Genomic DNA, 17,018 nt, shown 5'->3' with positions numbered 1-17,018 from the left:
CATTTCTACTTGCTTAATTTCTCCATCCATCGGTTCTCGCCAGTTTGCTAGACTGATTGTTAATTTTATTAATGAACTATATTACTTTCTCCCAAGACTATCATGTAAAATGGTGATTGTATTATTATTACAAAGAAACAACAGTGCCAGAAGATGCAGCCTAAAACTGCATAAAGATGTCTCTATGATCAGGGATAGTTTAGAGCCAGGAACATTATTTTTGTTTATTGAAGGTCTGACCTATCTGGTTTGACAGTTCCATTTCTGACATTTCAGTTAACAAATTATTTTTTTAAACTTTTCTGTTTCAGGATTATGTACATGGCATATCATAAATATCACAATTGTATCAAAGTATACTTCATATCCTTGAACATAGCAAACAGCAGCAAAAAATACATAGAAGCCTTAATCAAGAGTATATTTCTCAAAAGGTTTGGTGATGTTTAAGAGCAGGGTCACATCCAAACCATAAACTCAATAGTCTTATGGCAATCTCAGCCAAGAGAGGGTAGTGGGAGCAGCAATCTGTAGGTTTGCAGGTCAACAGACATGAAGCTACATTGAAGAAAATAATGAAAAACCACAAACGATGAAAGTCTGACCTGGGTCGTATTTCAATATTTGCACAAGAAACTCAATCACAGATACCCAAGATAAGATATCATTCACAAGCAGAACTTCAAGGAGTGCTCCATACATTCTTCCAGTAGCAGATGTGCTTAAAATGCTTTTCAGCACTTTTGTCAAGGTGTCTTCAGATCTGCTATCCTGTAACCCACAGGCTGTAGTTCCCATTGCTCTTTCTCGGATGGAATTACCACACCAGACTATCGAATATATTTATTTTATTTATTTATTTATTTAAGGGTCTTTATATACCGAGGCACGTTTGGAACATCACCTCGGTTTACAATAAAACATAACGCAGCAACGGGCTTTACATAAAACACTTGACAATAACAAATGGTAGCATTGGACAAGACACTTAGGAGTTCTTCTACTGCTAGATGACTCCAGACCCTTTGGGAATCATACTCTTCTTTTAGACGTTTTTTTTGTTTTGTTTACACATTTTTGCTTTTGTTTGACTTGGTTTAACGTGGTTTGATATATTCAAGGAGATGAATCGCACTAAGGGGTAGATTTTATAAATTTACGCACACGCGTACTTTTGTTCGCTCACCAGGCGTGAACAAAAGTACGCTGGATTTTATAAGATACGCGCGTATCTTATAAAATCCGGGGTCGGCGCGTGCAAGGGGGTGCACATTTGTGCAACTTGCGCGCGCTGAGCCCTGTGCGCGCTGCCCGTTCCGTCCAAGGCCGCTCCGAAATCAGAGCGGCCTCGGAGGGAACTTTCTTTCTACCCCCCACACCTTCCCTTCCCTTCCCCTACCTAACCCACCCCCCCGGCCCTATCTACACCCCCCCCCTATCTTTATCGGAAAAGTTACTACTGCCTCTGGGCAGTAGTAACTTACGTGCGCCGGCACGGCAGGCCCCGACACAGGCCGCTGTGTCGGGGCACTCGGCCACACCCCCGGAGCGCCTACACGCCCCTGATCGCGCCCCCTGGCCAGGCCCCGGCCGTCCCTTTTTGCAAGCCCCGGGACTTATGCGTGTCCCGGGGCTTGCGCTCGCCGCCGAGCCTATGCAAAATAGGCTCGGCGCGCGCAGGGGGGGTTTGGGGTAGGTTTTCGGGGGGTACGCGCGTATCCCTTTGAAAATCTACTCCTTAATGTAATTAATTTAAAAAGAGGCACTTTTTGATTGTGATATTAACTGTTGTGACCTGATGGTTACAAGTGGGCATCCTCTCTTTAGAGGAACACTCAGATTTGGGTAACAGGTTCTCTCTGACTTCAGTTCCAATTGAAATTTGAAATACTGCAAATAACCTTGTTTCCCCAAACTTTATAATTATCCATTTCACCAAATGCCAGTAGTGATGTTAGATTCAACAGGCATGGCTCTTACAAAGGCAAAATTTAGTCTGGTGCCACCATAACTAGACTGAGATTTGTCATAGCTCGGTCATTCGTGTCTAAAAAAATCAATGTGGAAATACAGAGACCAAATAATGTGTATTTCCTCTCTTGAAGGTTCTTACAGATGTACTCATCCCTGCCACAATGCAAGAAATGCCTGAAAGGTAAGACAATCCCCTTAAAAACAAGCAAAATTAAAAAAAAAAAACCTGCTAATGTGACTGACTATGAAAGGCTGAAGAAAACAGAATACAGAAAATAAGCAGCAGTTTGCCTTATTCTATATCTGTCTGAGCACTGCATAAAACTGTTTGCCAACAGCTTGCATTTTGTGGGCTGCCAAGGAGACAGGTGTGGCTCGATTCGCTTATGGCTGAGATTCTCATGTAAGAGGCTTCTCACAAAGCTCTATACTGGAAAATTGACATTTTAATTTAAAGAGTCCCATTTATTTAAAAACTTTTTCAACTCGATTCACTGAGAATTGAGACTTAGAAAAATTGCCAGCAGGAACATTGGTCCACTTTGGCTAACTAAACAAATTCTATCCTCTGTTAAAAATAATGTAGCTCAGAGACCCTGCATATCTCAGGAGAATTGGAATTAACTCTCTTTATTATCAGTTTTAGTCCAGTCCCCATTTGGAACTGTGTAGTATATTATTAGTTTCATTACAATATGTATGATTATTATCTTTATCCTGACATGTGGAGCAACTCTGAGATATCATCAACCTCTGAAACTGAATGGAAGAAGCTATCTGACCACATTCATGCCATGTCATCTCAAATTGAAGACATGAAGCTACAATTGTTTGCTTACACTTCACAAGCGGCTTTATTTAAAGATTCTCAAAGTGTTATACTGTACAGGGATCAATTTCATATGAAGCAATAGGGGCAAAAGAAAAATAGAAATATTTAGTTGATGATGTAAAGAGTATTTTAATATTTATACTGAACTTGGAGAATGTTCAACATTAGTTTGGAAAGAGTCTCATGTATCTGTAAATATCTCTCCACAATCTACATACATCCATAAATACAATTTCATTTGTATTACAGACTGCTTTGTGGACACTGTATATCTAAGAAGTCCATTTCCATCACAAAACACACATTGGATATTTTTGCATCACTAGGGTGTTTCATTCTTCTTGTTCTCTCTTCTGGGTTAGTCTACGTAATATCTGTAAACTGTGAAATTATAGAGCAAGCAATCCAGAAAAGAGAAGAATTTAGGTAACTGGGTAAAATGTGGTCATGTGGTTAGGATACTATAACCATCCTGAAATTCACATCTCATAGTGGAAATGAGCTATTTATTAAAAGCCCATTAATACCTCTCTTCTCTTATATACAGTACTAGAAAAATTATTATGGAGGAGTAGCCTAGAGGTTAGATCAGCAGGCTGACAACCAGGGAAGCCAGAATTTCATATCCCATTGCCACTCCTTGTGATCTTGGGTAAATCACTTCAACCTCTATTGCCTAAGGCACAAACTTAGGAGGTCCTTTACTAAGCTGTGTTAGGTTTTTACCACACAAGAAATGTAATAATATGCAGTATTTCAAATACTGTGTGATATCTCTCCCCCTTCCAGCAATTTGAGTATAGTAATGAGCTGCAAATAAAATAATGGAACTTGCCTGAAAATTCACAAGCCGTATTATTTTCAGGAAAGTTTTGATAAAGTGTGAGCTAAATCCAAATAAAAATAAATAATTATATTGGGAGAATATAGACAGCTATGACATTCAGAAAAGAACTGATATATCTCGACACTTAAGAACATAAGATATGCTATATTGGATCAGACCCAAGGTCCATCAAGCTCAGTATCTTGTCTCCAAAGGTGGCTAATCTAAGTCACAAGTACCTGGCAAGTACCCAAACATTAAATAGATCCCAAGCTACTAATGCCGGCAACAAATAGTAGCTATTCCCTCTTGATTAATAGCAGTTTATGGACTGCTCCAGGAAATTATCCAAACCTTTTTTAAACCCAGCTATACTAGTTGCCTTAATCACATACTCTGACAATGAATTCCAGAGCTTAATTGTGTGTTGAATGAAAATAATTTTCTCCAATTTGTTTTAATTGTGCTACTTGCTAACTTCATGGAGTGCCCCTTAATCCTTGTATTATCCAAGAGAGTAAATAACCATTTCACATTTACTTGTTCAAGTCTTTTCACGATTTTATAGACCTCTATCATATCTCCCCTTAACTGTCTCTTTTCCAAGCTGAACAGTCCTAAATTCTTTAGCCTTTCCTCATAGGAGAGCTGTTCCATGCCCTTTCATTGTGGTCACTCTTCTCTGTTCTTTTTCCAGTACAACTATATCTTTCTTGAGATGCGGCAACCAGAATTGCACACAGTATTCAAGGTGCAGTCTAACCATGGAGTGATAGAGAGACATTATGACATCCTCTGTTTTATTTGCCATTCCATTCCTAATAATTCCCAACATTCTGTTTGCTTTTTTTGACTGCCACAGCACACTGAGTTGATGATTTCAATGTAATATCAACTATGATGCCCAGATCTTTTTCCTGGGTGGTAGCTCCTAAAATGGAACCTAACATCATGAAACTACAGCATGGGTTATTTTTCCCTATATGCATCCGCTTGCACTTATCCACATTATATTTCTTCTGCCATATGGATGTCCAATCTTCCAGTCTCGCTATTTCCTCCTGCAATTTATCACAATCCGCTTGTAATTTAACTACTCTGAATAATTTTGTGTCATCTGAAAATTTGATCACCTCACTCATCGTACTCCTTTCTAGAACATTTATAAATATATTAAAAATCACTGGTCCCTGAGGCACTCCACTGATTACCTTTCTCCACTGTGAGAACAGATACAGGGGATTGAATGTTACCATTCATGTCTCCTCTCAAATCTTGAAAGCGCCATTACCCATGCACTTTTCCAGGTGATTTCTTCCAAATTTAGTTGGAACCAAAGGGAATGCAGCTTGAAGATCCTTGTTTCCTAGAATGGTGATAAAACAGGAGACTCACAAATATCACACAGAAATTTCTCATAGATAAACCATGTATTTAGAAAGTCAGTGTTGCGCTGAAGGTGGACCCTTGGGCTGAGGTGGGGTTGACGCTACCCACAGGTCAAGCCTTACGGGACCCCACCATTGGGTGGCGGAGTAAGCAAGGAGACTGAGGCCAACTGGAGCTTCACCAATACCTGCCCACATTCCCCTTAGGTTGAGCCCATGGGTGCCGGGGCCGGCTGGACTTAGGCGGGCCTCCATGTGATGACTCCCAGTTGGTGAAGACAAGGGTACGCCAGAAACCAGCAGAGCTATTGGAGGGCCAGGGACGGTCTGGACGAGGCAGGGTTGCAAAGACCCAGACGCCAACAGGAACAAAGGAGACCAGGGGGCATCCAGGTAAAGATAGGCCGAAGCCTGAGAGGCCAGGTCCGTAGGAAACAAGGAGAGTCCAAGGCAAGCTGGAGTCAGTGCAGGTCGCAAAAAGGCATAGTACGGAATCAGAGCTGCGGTCAGAGCCAGGAGATCAGATCAAGCGTAGTCCAGATGAAGTAGGGGTCAATACCAGAGAATCAGTCCAAGTGTAGACCAGACGAGGCAGGGGTCAATACCAGAGAATAGGTCCAAGCGTAGTCCAGATGAAGCTGGGGTCAATACCTGAGAATCAGTTCAAGGGTACAAGGATCAGGCGAAGGAACATACAGGAACAGGAGACAGGAATGATGACAGGAACGAGCAACGAGCACATGAGTAATTGTGGAGACCTGTTGCCAAGGCAGGAAACAAGTGGCTGGGTCTTACCTTTTGAACAGAGGCCCAGTGATGTCATCATCCGGGGCTGCAGGCTACTTTCCCACCGCGGCCCCTTTAAGAGTGTGCAAGTCGCGCACACCTAAGCCAGTACCCGGAGGAAGCAAGGCGGCAGTGTCACTCTGTGGCCCACGCAGGGAGACCCACCGGGCACAAGGAGGAACCGCGCAGGAGTCAGAAGCGGCAGAGATGGCTGCAGACACTCGGAGCAAAGGTGAACCAGTGCTGGCAGCTGGATTCCTGGAGTGAGTAGGCGTGGGCCTAGCATGGACGGGATGTGTAACAGTACCCCTCTTTATGCCACCTCTTGGAGGTCTGGGCTTGCCCAGATGGGCACAGTGGAACTGGTGGAGGAGTCCTTTGTCCAGGATGTTACTGGCCGGTTCCCAGGAGTTCTCCTCTTTTCCATAGCCTTCCCATGAGAAAAGGTACTCCCAACGGCGACCTCTTCTTCAGACATTGAGTTCTTCTTGGCCCTGATAGGTAGTATCAGTCTCGGTAGAAACTGGAGATGGCACAGGAGTTCTATGAGATGGCCAAGAATGTATGATTGGCTTGAGCAGAGACACGTGGAAAGAATTATGTATACCCAAAGTGGGTGGTAACCGAAGTTGGTAGGTGACTGGTCCAATACGCTGGTTCACAGGGAAAGGACCAATATACCTAGGAGCAAACCTTTGAGAAGATAGTTTTAGCCGGATGTAATGGGTACTCAACCAGACCTTTTGGCCTGGCTGGAATTCTGGAGCTGGGTGACGATGTGAGTCGGCGGCTTTCTTGGCTTGAGTAGCAGCTTGACGAAGATGTTGATTCATTTGATTCCAGAGAGCTTGCAGAGCATCGGCAGTGGCCTGAGCTGCCGAGGAGGGCACTGACATTGGAACTGGTAAGGGGAGCCGAGGTTGTTTGCTGTAGACTTTAGAAAAGGGTGAAGCTCCTGTTGCTGCTGACACATGGGAATTCTGTGAGAATTCTGCCTATGGTAAGAGCTCTGCCCAATTATCCTGTTGATCATTGGAGTAAGACCACAGGAAGTTCTTCAGAGAGTGATTGGTACGCTCAGTGTGACTGTTGGCTTGCGGATGGTATGCAGTCGTCAGGCTGATGTTTATACCAAATTTCCTGCAGAGGGAGTGCCAATAGCGAGCGAAAAATTGAGGTCCTCTGTCTGAGGCAATATCTATGGGCATGCCATGGAGAAGAAACACGTGTTTGAAAAAGAGACGTGCGAGCTCTGGGACCGAGGGCAAGGCAGGCAGAGGCACAAAATGGGGCATCTTGGAAAAACGGTCTATGATGACCCAGATTACAGTGTTTCCCTTGGATGGCGGCAAGTCTATGTCAAAATCTATAGAAAGATGAGTCAATGGCTCTTCAGGTGCAGGCAACAGCTGGAGAAGGCCCCAAGGGTGGTCATCTGGAGGCTTCTGCTGGGCACAAGTGACACATGTATCTACATAGGCACAGGTGTCAGAAACCATGGTGGGCCACCAATAAAAATGTTGTAGTAGCCCTAAGGTCCGGGCACGTCCAGGCTGACCAGCAAGTTTGGAGTCATGCGCCCAGTGTAGGACCCTCTCTCAGAGCCGACAAGGCATGATGGTTTTCCTGGCTGGGACTGTGATGGTGGCGGAAAGGCAGATGCAAGCAGGATCAATTATATAGCTGGGTTCCTCTTGAATGCCATCAGGGTCAAAGGAACGAGACAAGGCGTCTGCTCAGAGATTCTTTTCCGCCAGACGGTATCAGAGCTCGAAATCAAATCGAGAGAAGAATAAAGCCCAGTTGGCTGGTCGAGCATTGAGACGCTGGCCATGCCGAAGGTGTTCGAGATTCTTGTGGTCGGTGTAGACGGTAAATTTGTGCTGAGTGCCCTCCAACCAGGGGCGCCATTCCTCGAGGGCAAGCTTGATGGCTAGCAATTCCCGGTCTCCAATGCTGTAGTTCTGTTCAGTACTGGAGAACTTATGGGGAAAGAAGGAACAAGGAAGGAGAGTCCCTCGAGTGGAGTGTTGCCTTAGAACTGCTCCAGCAACAATAGATGAGGCCTCTACCTCGACGACAAAGGGGTGACTTGAAATCCGGGTGGTGCAGACAAGATTCAAAAAAGAAGCCGTTCTTAAGGTTTTGGAAGGCAGTCAAGGCTTAAGGAGACCAATTTCTTGTATCGCTGCCTTCCTAGTCATGGCCGTGAGGGGTGCAGCCAGCACTGACTAATTTTGATATGAAATGACGGTAGTAGTTGGTGAACCCGAGAAATCTTTGGAGTGCCCGTAGGCCCACTGGTTGAAGCCAGTTGCAGATATCCTTTAACTTACTAGGGTCCATGGTAAATCCTCATTGAGAGATGATGTACCCCAAGAAAGGCAAACTGGACTTCTCGAATAAACATTTATCCAATTTGGCAAACAGGTGGTTTTTGCGAATTTGTTGGAGCACAGTGCGGACATTGGCCCAATGGGAATCCAGGTCCTTTGAGAAGATGAGGATATCATCCAGATATGCGATGACCTTGGTGTATAAAAGGTAGCAAAAAATCTCGTTGATCATCCGTTGAAATACTGAGGGGGCATTGCAGAATCTGAAAGGCATGACGAGGTATTCATAATCCCGTGTCTCGTATTGAATGCTGTTTTCCAAACATCCTCTAGGCAAAAACAGACTAAATTGTAGGTGCCCCGCAGATCAAGCCTGGTAAAGACGGTAGCACCCTGTAGGCAGTCAAACAATTTGGAGATCAAAGGTAATGGGTATCTTTCTTTATGGGTGATTGCATTTAGGCTGCGGTAATTGATGCAAGGTCTTAATGACCCATCCTTCTTCTTGACGCAGAAAAAACCTACTCCTGCAGGCGAGGTGGACAGTCTGATAAACTCCTTGGCTAGGTTTTCCTGGATGTATTCGGTCATGGCTTGACTTGATGGTAGGTTGAAGTCCACTACTAGTGGGCTTCATGGAAGGAGGAGAGCGGGATCGCTCCATAGCAACACGTCAGGATGTCTGAACTTCATGGTGACGTTCCTAGAGGCGGTGATCAATCTAGCCTGTCAAGTCGATCAAATCCTCTAGAGAGGTCAGAAGTTCTCGAGCTGCGAGTTTGTCTTTCAATTAGGATGAAAGACCGTCCAAGTAAATGGCTCAAAGACAATCCTCTTGCCACACCAATTCAGTGGCTAGAGTCCGAAACGCAATGGTGTAGTCGTTGAGGGTCTCTGCCCTGTTGCAAGCATAAGAGATGGGTACTGGCCACAGCCTGCCTGCCAGGATCATCGAAGATCCAATGGAAGATGGTCACGAAGCGTGACAGTTCTTGCACGAGATAGTCCAAATGCTCCCATAAGGGAACAGCCAAAGCCTTGCCTTCCAAATGAGAAAGAATAAAAGTAACTTTTGTCAGTTCATCCTGGAAGATGGAAGGCTGCAGAGCAAACTGCATATAGCACTGGTTTATAAACCCTCTGCAGAGACGAGGGTCCCCGTTAAAAAGCAGTGGAGCGGGTAGGGCCAGCAAACCCTGCTGGATGAGGCTGCAGATGGTGGGCTGACTAGTGCAGACATCGGAGCTGTGGCACTTGCGTGAGTATCCAGCCAAGCATGGAGACTTTCGACAGAAGAGGCCAATGCCTCTAGGAACCACTGCTGTTCTTGTATCTTTAAGGCCAGGAGAGTAATGACCTGGAGGGCAGAAGGCCCTGCCGAATCCATGGCCTTGGCAATCTGTTGTGCTGATGGTGGACCCTTGGCCCAAGGTGGGGTTGATGCTACCCGCAGGGCAAGCCCTATGGGTTCCCACCGTCGGGAGGCGGAGAAGGCTAGGAGATGGAGGACGACTGGAGTTTCGCCAATACTAGCCCACGTTCCCCTTAGGTTGATCTCTTGGGTGCTGGGACTGGCTGGACTGAGGCAGGACTCCATATGATGACTCCCAGTTGGTGTAGACAAGGGCACGCCAGAAACCAGCAGAGGTATTGGAGGGCCGAGGACAGTTCGGATGAGGCAGGGTTCCAAAGACCCAGATGCCAACAGGAACAAAGGAGAGCAGGGGACATCCAGGTAAAGATAGGCCGAAGCCTGAGAGGCCAGGTCCATAGGAAACAAGGAGAGTCAAAGGCAAGCTGGAGTCAGGGCAGGCGGCAGAAAGGCACAGTACCGGAAGCAGAGCTGAGGTCAGAGCCAGGAGATCAGATCAAGCATAGTCCAGACGATGCAGGGGTCAATAACAGAGAATCAGTCCAAGCGTAGTCCAGACGAGGCAGGGGTCAATATCAGAGAATCAGTCCAAGCATAGTTCAGATGAAGCAGGGGTCAATACCAGAGAATCAGTCCAAGGGTACAAGGATCAGGCGAAGGAACAAGCAGGAGCAGGAACCAGGAACAAGGACAGGAACAATGACAGGAACAGGAACCAGGAACGAGCAACGAGCACACGAGTAATCGTGGAGACCTGTTGCCAAGGCAGGGAACAAGTGGCTGGGTCCTGCCTTTTATATAGATGACCAGTGATTTTGTCATCCAGGGCCACGGGCTACTTTCCCGCTGCAGCTCCTTTAAGAGTGCGTGAGTTGCATGCATGCCTAAGCAAGGGCCCAGAGGAAACAAGGCGGCAAAGTCACTCCATGGCCCACGTGGGGAGACCCATCGGGTGCAAGGAGGAACCACGCAGGAGTCAGAAGCGGCAGAGGTTGCTGCAGGGGCACGGGGACGGAGGCGACTGCCCACCGCCACGAGCGAAGGTGAACTGGAGTTGGCAGCTGGATTCCTGGGGTGAGTAGGCCCGGGCGTGGGCTTAGCACTGCCAGGACGCGTAACAGTCAGGTTATACTTCTTTGCTTTCTTCAATTGATAGGCCTTTACAGAAAAGTTTTATCCCATCATGTGAATTGTATATGGATCCTTTACATTCTTCTTTAGTGCCACCCTTTCAGTTACAAATAAGTTGTTCATGCCACATTTATTACATGATTTCCGTCTTTGCGTGGCTGATTTCAGATAAGTCAGCTGCAAAACCTACATGCCTGCTTTTCAGGGGCTGAAGGCTGCCCTGTCATCTAACTGTTTCTCAGAGACCAACAACGGGATCCTGAGGAAATACCCTGGTGGGTCCTGCATTCATTTTTATGTTAGTATATACTAAATGTTGGGTGCATATGTTTAGTTGATGTGGCCTACTGTGCATGGTTCTTTTGATAATCTAAGAGTATAGGTTAAAGTAATATAAGATACATTTTCTGGCAAATGTTGTTCTTACTTTTAATTTTTCAGATCAGTGCTGGGGAAATCATAAATATTTTCCTGATCTGGAAGAATGCTCAGGAATGCTGGACCCAAGATCACTAAGATGGCAGGTTTACTCCAGTGATTGCTGGAGTGCTGGAGGGACCAGGACTAGGTCTCTTAGCAAAGGATTACAAATGTTGCATCATATTTATTAAAATGATAAGTATATTTTTAGGTGTTCTTTGCAGTATGTATTCTGTGGAATATCTTATATGCCTGACCAGGTACATCCATGTCATTTTTCAACTGTACATGCATTAGGCACATAATGTTTCATCATCTTCATACTATGGGTCCATGTAGGTCCCTCCCTGTTCTACCCCCTGCCATTGATTGGGCTAGCAGAAGAATGAGAGTATCAGTGTATCAGGTCACCTTGTCCCCTTCTAACACCTGAATGGTGTTTTGAACGACACAGCATTATGATGTTCTATGTGGTTCAAAGTGCCAATCAAGCCCTGGAAGGCAGGAAGGAGGATGTGGCCTGATGCACCATTGCTCCCATTCTCCTGTTAGCCTGATCAGTAGCAGGAGGAACATGGTAGGGGGAATCATTAGGGAGCTAGAAGTACAGGGTGAGGAGGGGCTAGGAGATGAGAGGGGGATCAGAGACTAGTTGAAGTGAGATAAATATGGCTAGGAGGATAATAATTATTTAAGGGAGTCGATATTTAAAGTCTTTGTGCATGTAACTTTTAGAGGTTTTATTTATATAGTTAGTTATTTATTTAGCAGCTTTTTGATTCCACAGTCTCCGCAATGCATTCAGTTGCGTTCTGAAATTTTACCCCCACTGATCGCATAAATTTTGTGTGCGTATAAAATAAAAGGTTTGACAATGGAGGCATTCTGGGGAGGAGCTAAACAGCCATTGAGCACCCATATTAAGTGCTTTCCAGCTATAGTTACATACACAAATCTGGTAAGGAAAATAGCAGTCCTAGCTTTACCCAGATAAAGTTACGCATATAGCTTTATCTGATGATATTTAGTGGGAAACTTGTGCATGTAACTCTTGCTGAATATCCAGGAAAAATTATGCATGAAACTTTCCATAGATAAATTTTCTGGCTTAATGAATAATTGACCTAACAAAACCATAACACTGTTGTAGAGAATCTAATCAAAACCCTAAAACCTGCCAACCACAATCTTTTTTTTTTTTTTTTTTTAATGTACTTCTTTATTCAATTTTCATTCAAAAATTCTTTAAACAAAAATATACATAAGTAATATTGATACTAATAACTAAAGAATCAGATATATACTTATCTCAATATCTGGTATCTCAATTACATCACTAATAAAGGGGTAGAAAACATATATTATTTAACCATATATAACATTTTGAAGAGAGAGAGATATTAACTTTCTTTTTGACCATCTATACTACCTCCTTCTATATTTTTATCTTGCAAAAACGTCTCCAGATGGTAATGGGTCTGAGTAACTATACTTATTTCCTTGAAAAGATACATAACACATACAGGGATATTTAAAAAAAAAACTAGCCCCAATTGCCAGCAATTTACTTTTCAAGGTAAGGAAATGTCTCCTCTTAGCCTGCGTGGCTCTTGAGACATCAGGAAACATAAGTATTCTCTGACCACAGAAATGAAGATCTTTATGTTTGAGAAAATCTCTAAACAGTTTATCTTTGTCAGATTCTAATTGAAGAGAAACAAATAAAGATGCTCTTTTCTGTATGACATCTATAGATTTCTCGAGGAAAGTAGAGACTCCAATAGATGAAGTCTCAACTTTTTCCTCTCTCTGTCCTACCAATTTTTCTGGAAAATAAAAAATCTTAGATATTAATGGCATATCTTTATCTTCATATTGCAATATATCTCGCAAATATTTTTTAATCATTTCTATTGGAGATAAAAGTCTCGTCTGAGGAAAATTAATCAGACGTAGATTTTTATATCTCATCATCTCCAATTCTTTATGGATAGAAAAACTATCCCTTATATGGATAGTTTCAGTATCTTCCAATAGTTTTAACTTAGTTGTTACCTTCACCATTCCTTCATTCAAATTAGAAACACCCTTTTTTTGTTCCTCAATCTGTAATCTATTTGAATTCACTATAGCTGACAAGGATTTATTCATTTGAGAAACGTTTTCATTCATTTTTTACATCATTTTCCAAATGTACTTTAGTGATACATCTTCAGGTGGATCAATAGGCCATTGCTCAGGCCTCTTTGATTCTCCTTCAAGATTAGGTAAATGATCACTCGTTTTTGGATCTCGAGAATCCACACGGTCACTTCCTTTTTGGGGGCTGCGAGGTTCTAGATGCAAACGCCCATCTGGTAATGTTGCCAACGGTTGCGGGGAGAGTGGTGGTCCAGCACCAGGACTCAAGGAGGATGAAAAATGCCCTCCTGAACTGTCCTCTAGTGGCGATTCGACCCATCGAAAAGCATGGTCATCCATCGGGCCTCTCACTGTTATAGGGGATATGGGAAAACTTTTAACTTTTCTTTTCCTCCCCATAAATCTGGGAGGGACTAGACTAGCAAAGTTCACCAATATTCAAATTCCTGGACCCACCGACTTCTTCCGCCGATCTTCTGGTCATCACCGGGCAAAGTCGTGTGCCCCTTGGGAGCACGCAGCTTAGGCGTGCACCGGCGGCGGCGGTGCACCGCTTGCCTGACAATTTTATGGGCAGTCTCTCACCAGCAGTGTCACTGGTCCCACCTCCGCTCGGCAGTCAGCTGTTCTCTCGGCTTCTGATGGTATGTGTTGCAACACAGTCGAGGTTCCAGGAACGCTGAGGGGCCTCTTTCTCCCTCTTCACATCAGGCTCCCCAGCTCTTTCGCCGCTTGCCTGCCGATTTTATGGGCAGTCTCTCACCAGCGACATCACTGGTCCCGCCTCTACTCGGTGCTCAGCTGTTCTCTCAGCTTCTGATGGTATATGTTGCAACATAGTCAAGGTTCCAGGAATGCTGAGGGGCCTCTCTCTCTCTCCTCACATTAGGCTCCCCCTGCCAACTACGATCTTGACACAAAACCAACCCATACCCTAAAAGAAATTGCACAAACCATTTCACCAACAATATCAAACATCAACAAATCACTGGAAGAAGGAACTCTACCTGACATCCTCAAAGTAGCCACAATTAAACCCATCCTGAAAAAAAAGAATCTAAATCCATCTGAACACAACAACTACCAACCAATTTCCAACTTATCCTTTCTTGCCAAATTAATCGAAAAAGCAGTTCTCAAACAACTGAATCAGCATCTAGAAATGAATGACATCCTCTTCCCTATACAACACGGATTCCGAAAAAATTTCAGTACAGAGACCCTACTCCTCACCCTCTCGGATACAATGCTAAGGGGCTTTGACAAAGGCCAAAGCTTCCTCCTTATCCTACTTGACCTATCAGCAGCCTTTGACACTGTTGACCACAAAAACCTAATCAGTAGACTTTCTGATATAGGCCTCACAGATACTTCTCTGAGATGGTTCAAATCCTTCTTAAGCAATCGATCTTTTCAAGTAAACATCAACAACACCAAATCAGAACTGACCACACTAGAAACAGGAGTCCTGCATGGATCAGCCCTGTCAGCTTTACTGTTCAACATCTACCTCATACCTCTCTGCCAACTCCTCTCAAGCCTCAACATTACTTACTTTATGTATGCCGACGACATTCAACTTAATTCCAGTCACTGACACACTTGAAAAAACACTCAAAATCTCAAAAAATTACCTAAACATAAAACAGCTCCTAAACAACATGAAACTCTGCCTAAACATGGATGAAACAGAATACATCATACTAGAATGGAAATCCACAATAAACATAATGTCGAAGAACAATGTCAATGACAATTCTGTTTTCAAACTAAATGACAACGTGAAAGATCTCGGGATCTGGATAGACCCTGAACTCAATTTCAAAAAGCACATCTCCATGAAGATAAAAGAAGGCTTCAACAAACTTCTTGTCCTAAAACGTCTAAAACCCCTACTAATTCCCCAAGACTTTAGAATCATTCTTCAATCATTAATATTCACAAGTCTCGAATTCTGTAGCTCAGTTCTACTAGGCCTTCCCAAATCGACCTTGCGACAATTCCAAATTCTACAGAATGCAACTGCAAGAATATTAACCGGCCAGAAGAAAACAGAGCACATCACACCAACACTAAAAGCTCTGCACTGGCTCCTCATTGAAAAATGAATTGAGTTTAAAGTTCTCACCATACTGCACAAGTCAATTTATGGAAAGGAATTAAACTGGCTAAAAGACACAATCCAATTACACATCCCTAAATGCAACACAAGATCATCCAACAAAGCTTTACTAGCAATTCTCACAACCAACTCTGCCAGACTTATCTCAGTATGGGAAAGAGCGATCACTCTAGCTGGACCATGCTTATGAATACCCTACCAGAAAACATACGGAAACAAGTCAACATAAAACTATTCAGAAAGCTCCGAAAAACCTGGCTCTTCAAACAAACATACAGAGACGGCATAGGATAAATTTCTACTCTCCGAATACTATCACATTTCCTCCATCTCCAACCCCTTTCCTAAAAATGGACTTCCCCACTCAGCACACCTGGAGCCAAGACTTTTTACAAATTATCGAAGCATCCCTAGCTCTCACCGATATATGCACTGTCCTACAATCTTTATCCCTAAAGCTGTTTCCTACAATCTCATATTATCCAATATTTTTTGCCATATTCAACCACCCTTAGTTTACCGTCCTCTTCCTTCCCTTGTCTCCCTTTACCACCCTCCCACATACCGCCCGTATTTCCAGCATTTCAAAGCATGCCCATGTAAATATGCTATTATCATGTACAAAGTTCCTGCCCTAAACATCTATTCAAGATTTTCCTGTTAAAATGTAACCAGGTTTTACCCTGTTTGATGTAAACTGTTGTTATCACTGTAAACTGTTGTGAAGGCTTGCTCCAAACAACGGTATATAAAAACCAACAAATAAATAAATAAAAATGTACATCTAACATTTCAATACAACAATTTGTCATAAAACAAATATAATTAGCAATATATTAATTTACTAAAAGCACATACACAAAAGCATAACTCATAAGTAAGATAACAGTGGGCTGTGGCAGAATTAGGCCTGTGATGAAGATACACCCTCTCTCCTTGCTGTTACCCTTATATAACACCTTTTCTGCATTGGAAAATGAAGAAGCCCCAGCAATAGAACATGAAGTGATGTCTGAAAGGGAAGTAGTCACCCAAAACACCCAGAAACCCTCCAACAGGATTAAATGTCATAAAAGAAAGCTTCTTATACTGGGAGACTCAGTCATCAGAGGAATCAGTTTAGGAACTCACTTTGATAGGAGGACAGCAGTTAAATGCCTTCCAGGATCCTCAGCCAGTAAAAATACCAACCAGATAGTCAAATAATTATGGAAGAAAGTAGGGACTCTGATATCAGTGTTTTCATGGTATCTATAAATTATAGAAAGACTTTCAAAATCTAGGGGTGGGGGGGGGGAGATTAGGACCATGGCAAGGACTATTGCCTTTTCGGAAGTACAGAAGTATTACCAGTTCATGGAAAGGGAAAAGAAAGGCTCTGCCAAATAAATAATTTCAATTCCTGGCACAATACCTGGTGTAAGAAAGGTGGTTTTGGATATATTAGAGGCTGGGGCCATGCATGGAGCAGTAAAGGTTTATAAGGTAGGGGTGACCTATATTTGTCTGTGGCAGAAAAGATGCTCAGTGAGAAATTCAGATCATACATTATCAGGCATTTAAACTAGTGGGAGTGACAGAAGGTGGCCAAGTGAAATTGACAGGTCACCCCCAAGAAATACAGGACGTGGGAAGAGAGAGTAACAGAATCAATCAGTTCAAAAAAGCAGACAAGGTGACTATGAAGAG

The 17,018-nt window shown here is 43.5% G+C and overlaps 1 protein-coding gene across 2 annotated transcripts in view; it reads left to right on the top strand.

Annotated features, from left to right (window-relative positions):
* Nucleotides 1–17,018, top strand: part of RFX6 (regulatory factor X6) — a 277,346-nt gene that overhangs the window by 177,018 nt on the left and 83,310 nt on the right. For both annotated transcript variants that reach the window (XM_029596443.1, XM_029596442.1), the window contains exon 10: nt 2,106–2,155. In XM_029596443.1, coding sequence (XP_029452303.1) covers nt 2,106–2,155 — 50 coding nt within the window. The remainder of the gene's footprint in view (nt 1–2,105; nt 2,156–17,018) is intronic.

Source organism: Rhinatrema bivittatum, chromosome 3 (genome assembly GCF_901001135.1).
Source record: "Rhinatrema bivittatum chromosome 3, aRhiBiv1.1, whole genome shotgun sequence".
Classification (NCBI taxonomy): domain Eukaryota; kingdom Metazoa; phylum Chordata; class Amphibia; order Gymnophiona; family Rhinatrematidae; genus Rhinatrema; species Rhinatrema bivittatum.
Note: the sequence above shows the minus strand (reverse complement) of the source record. Positions and strands in the feature narration are given on the sequence as shown.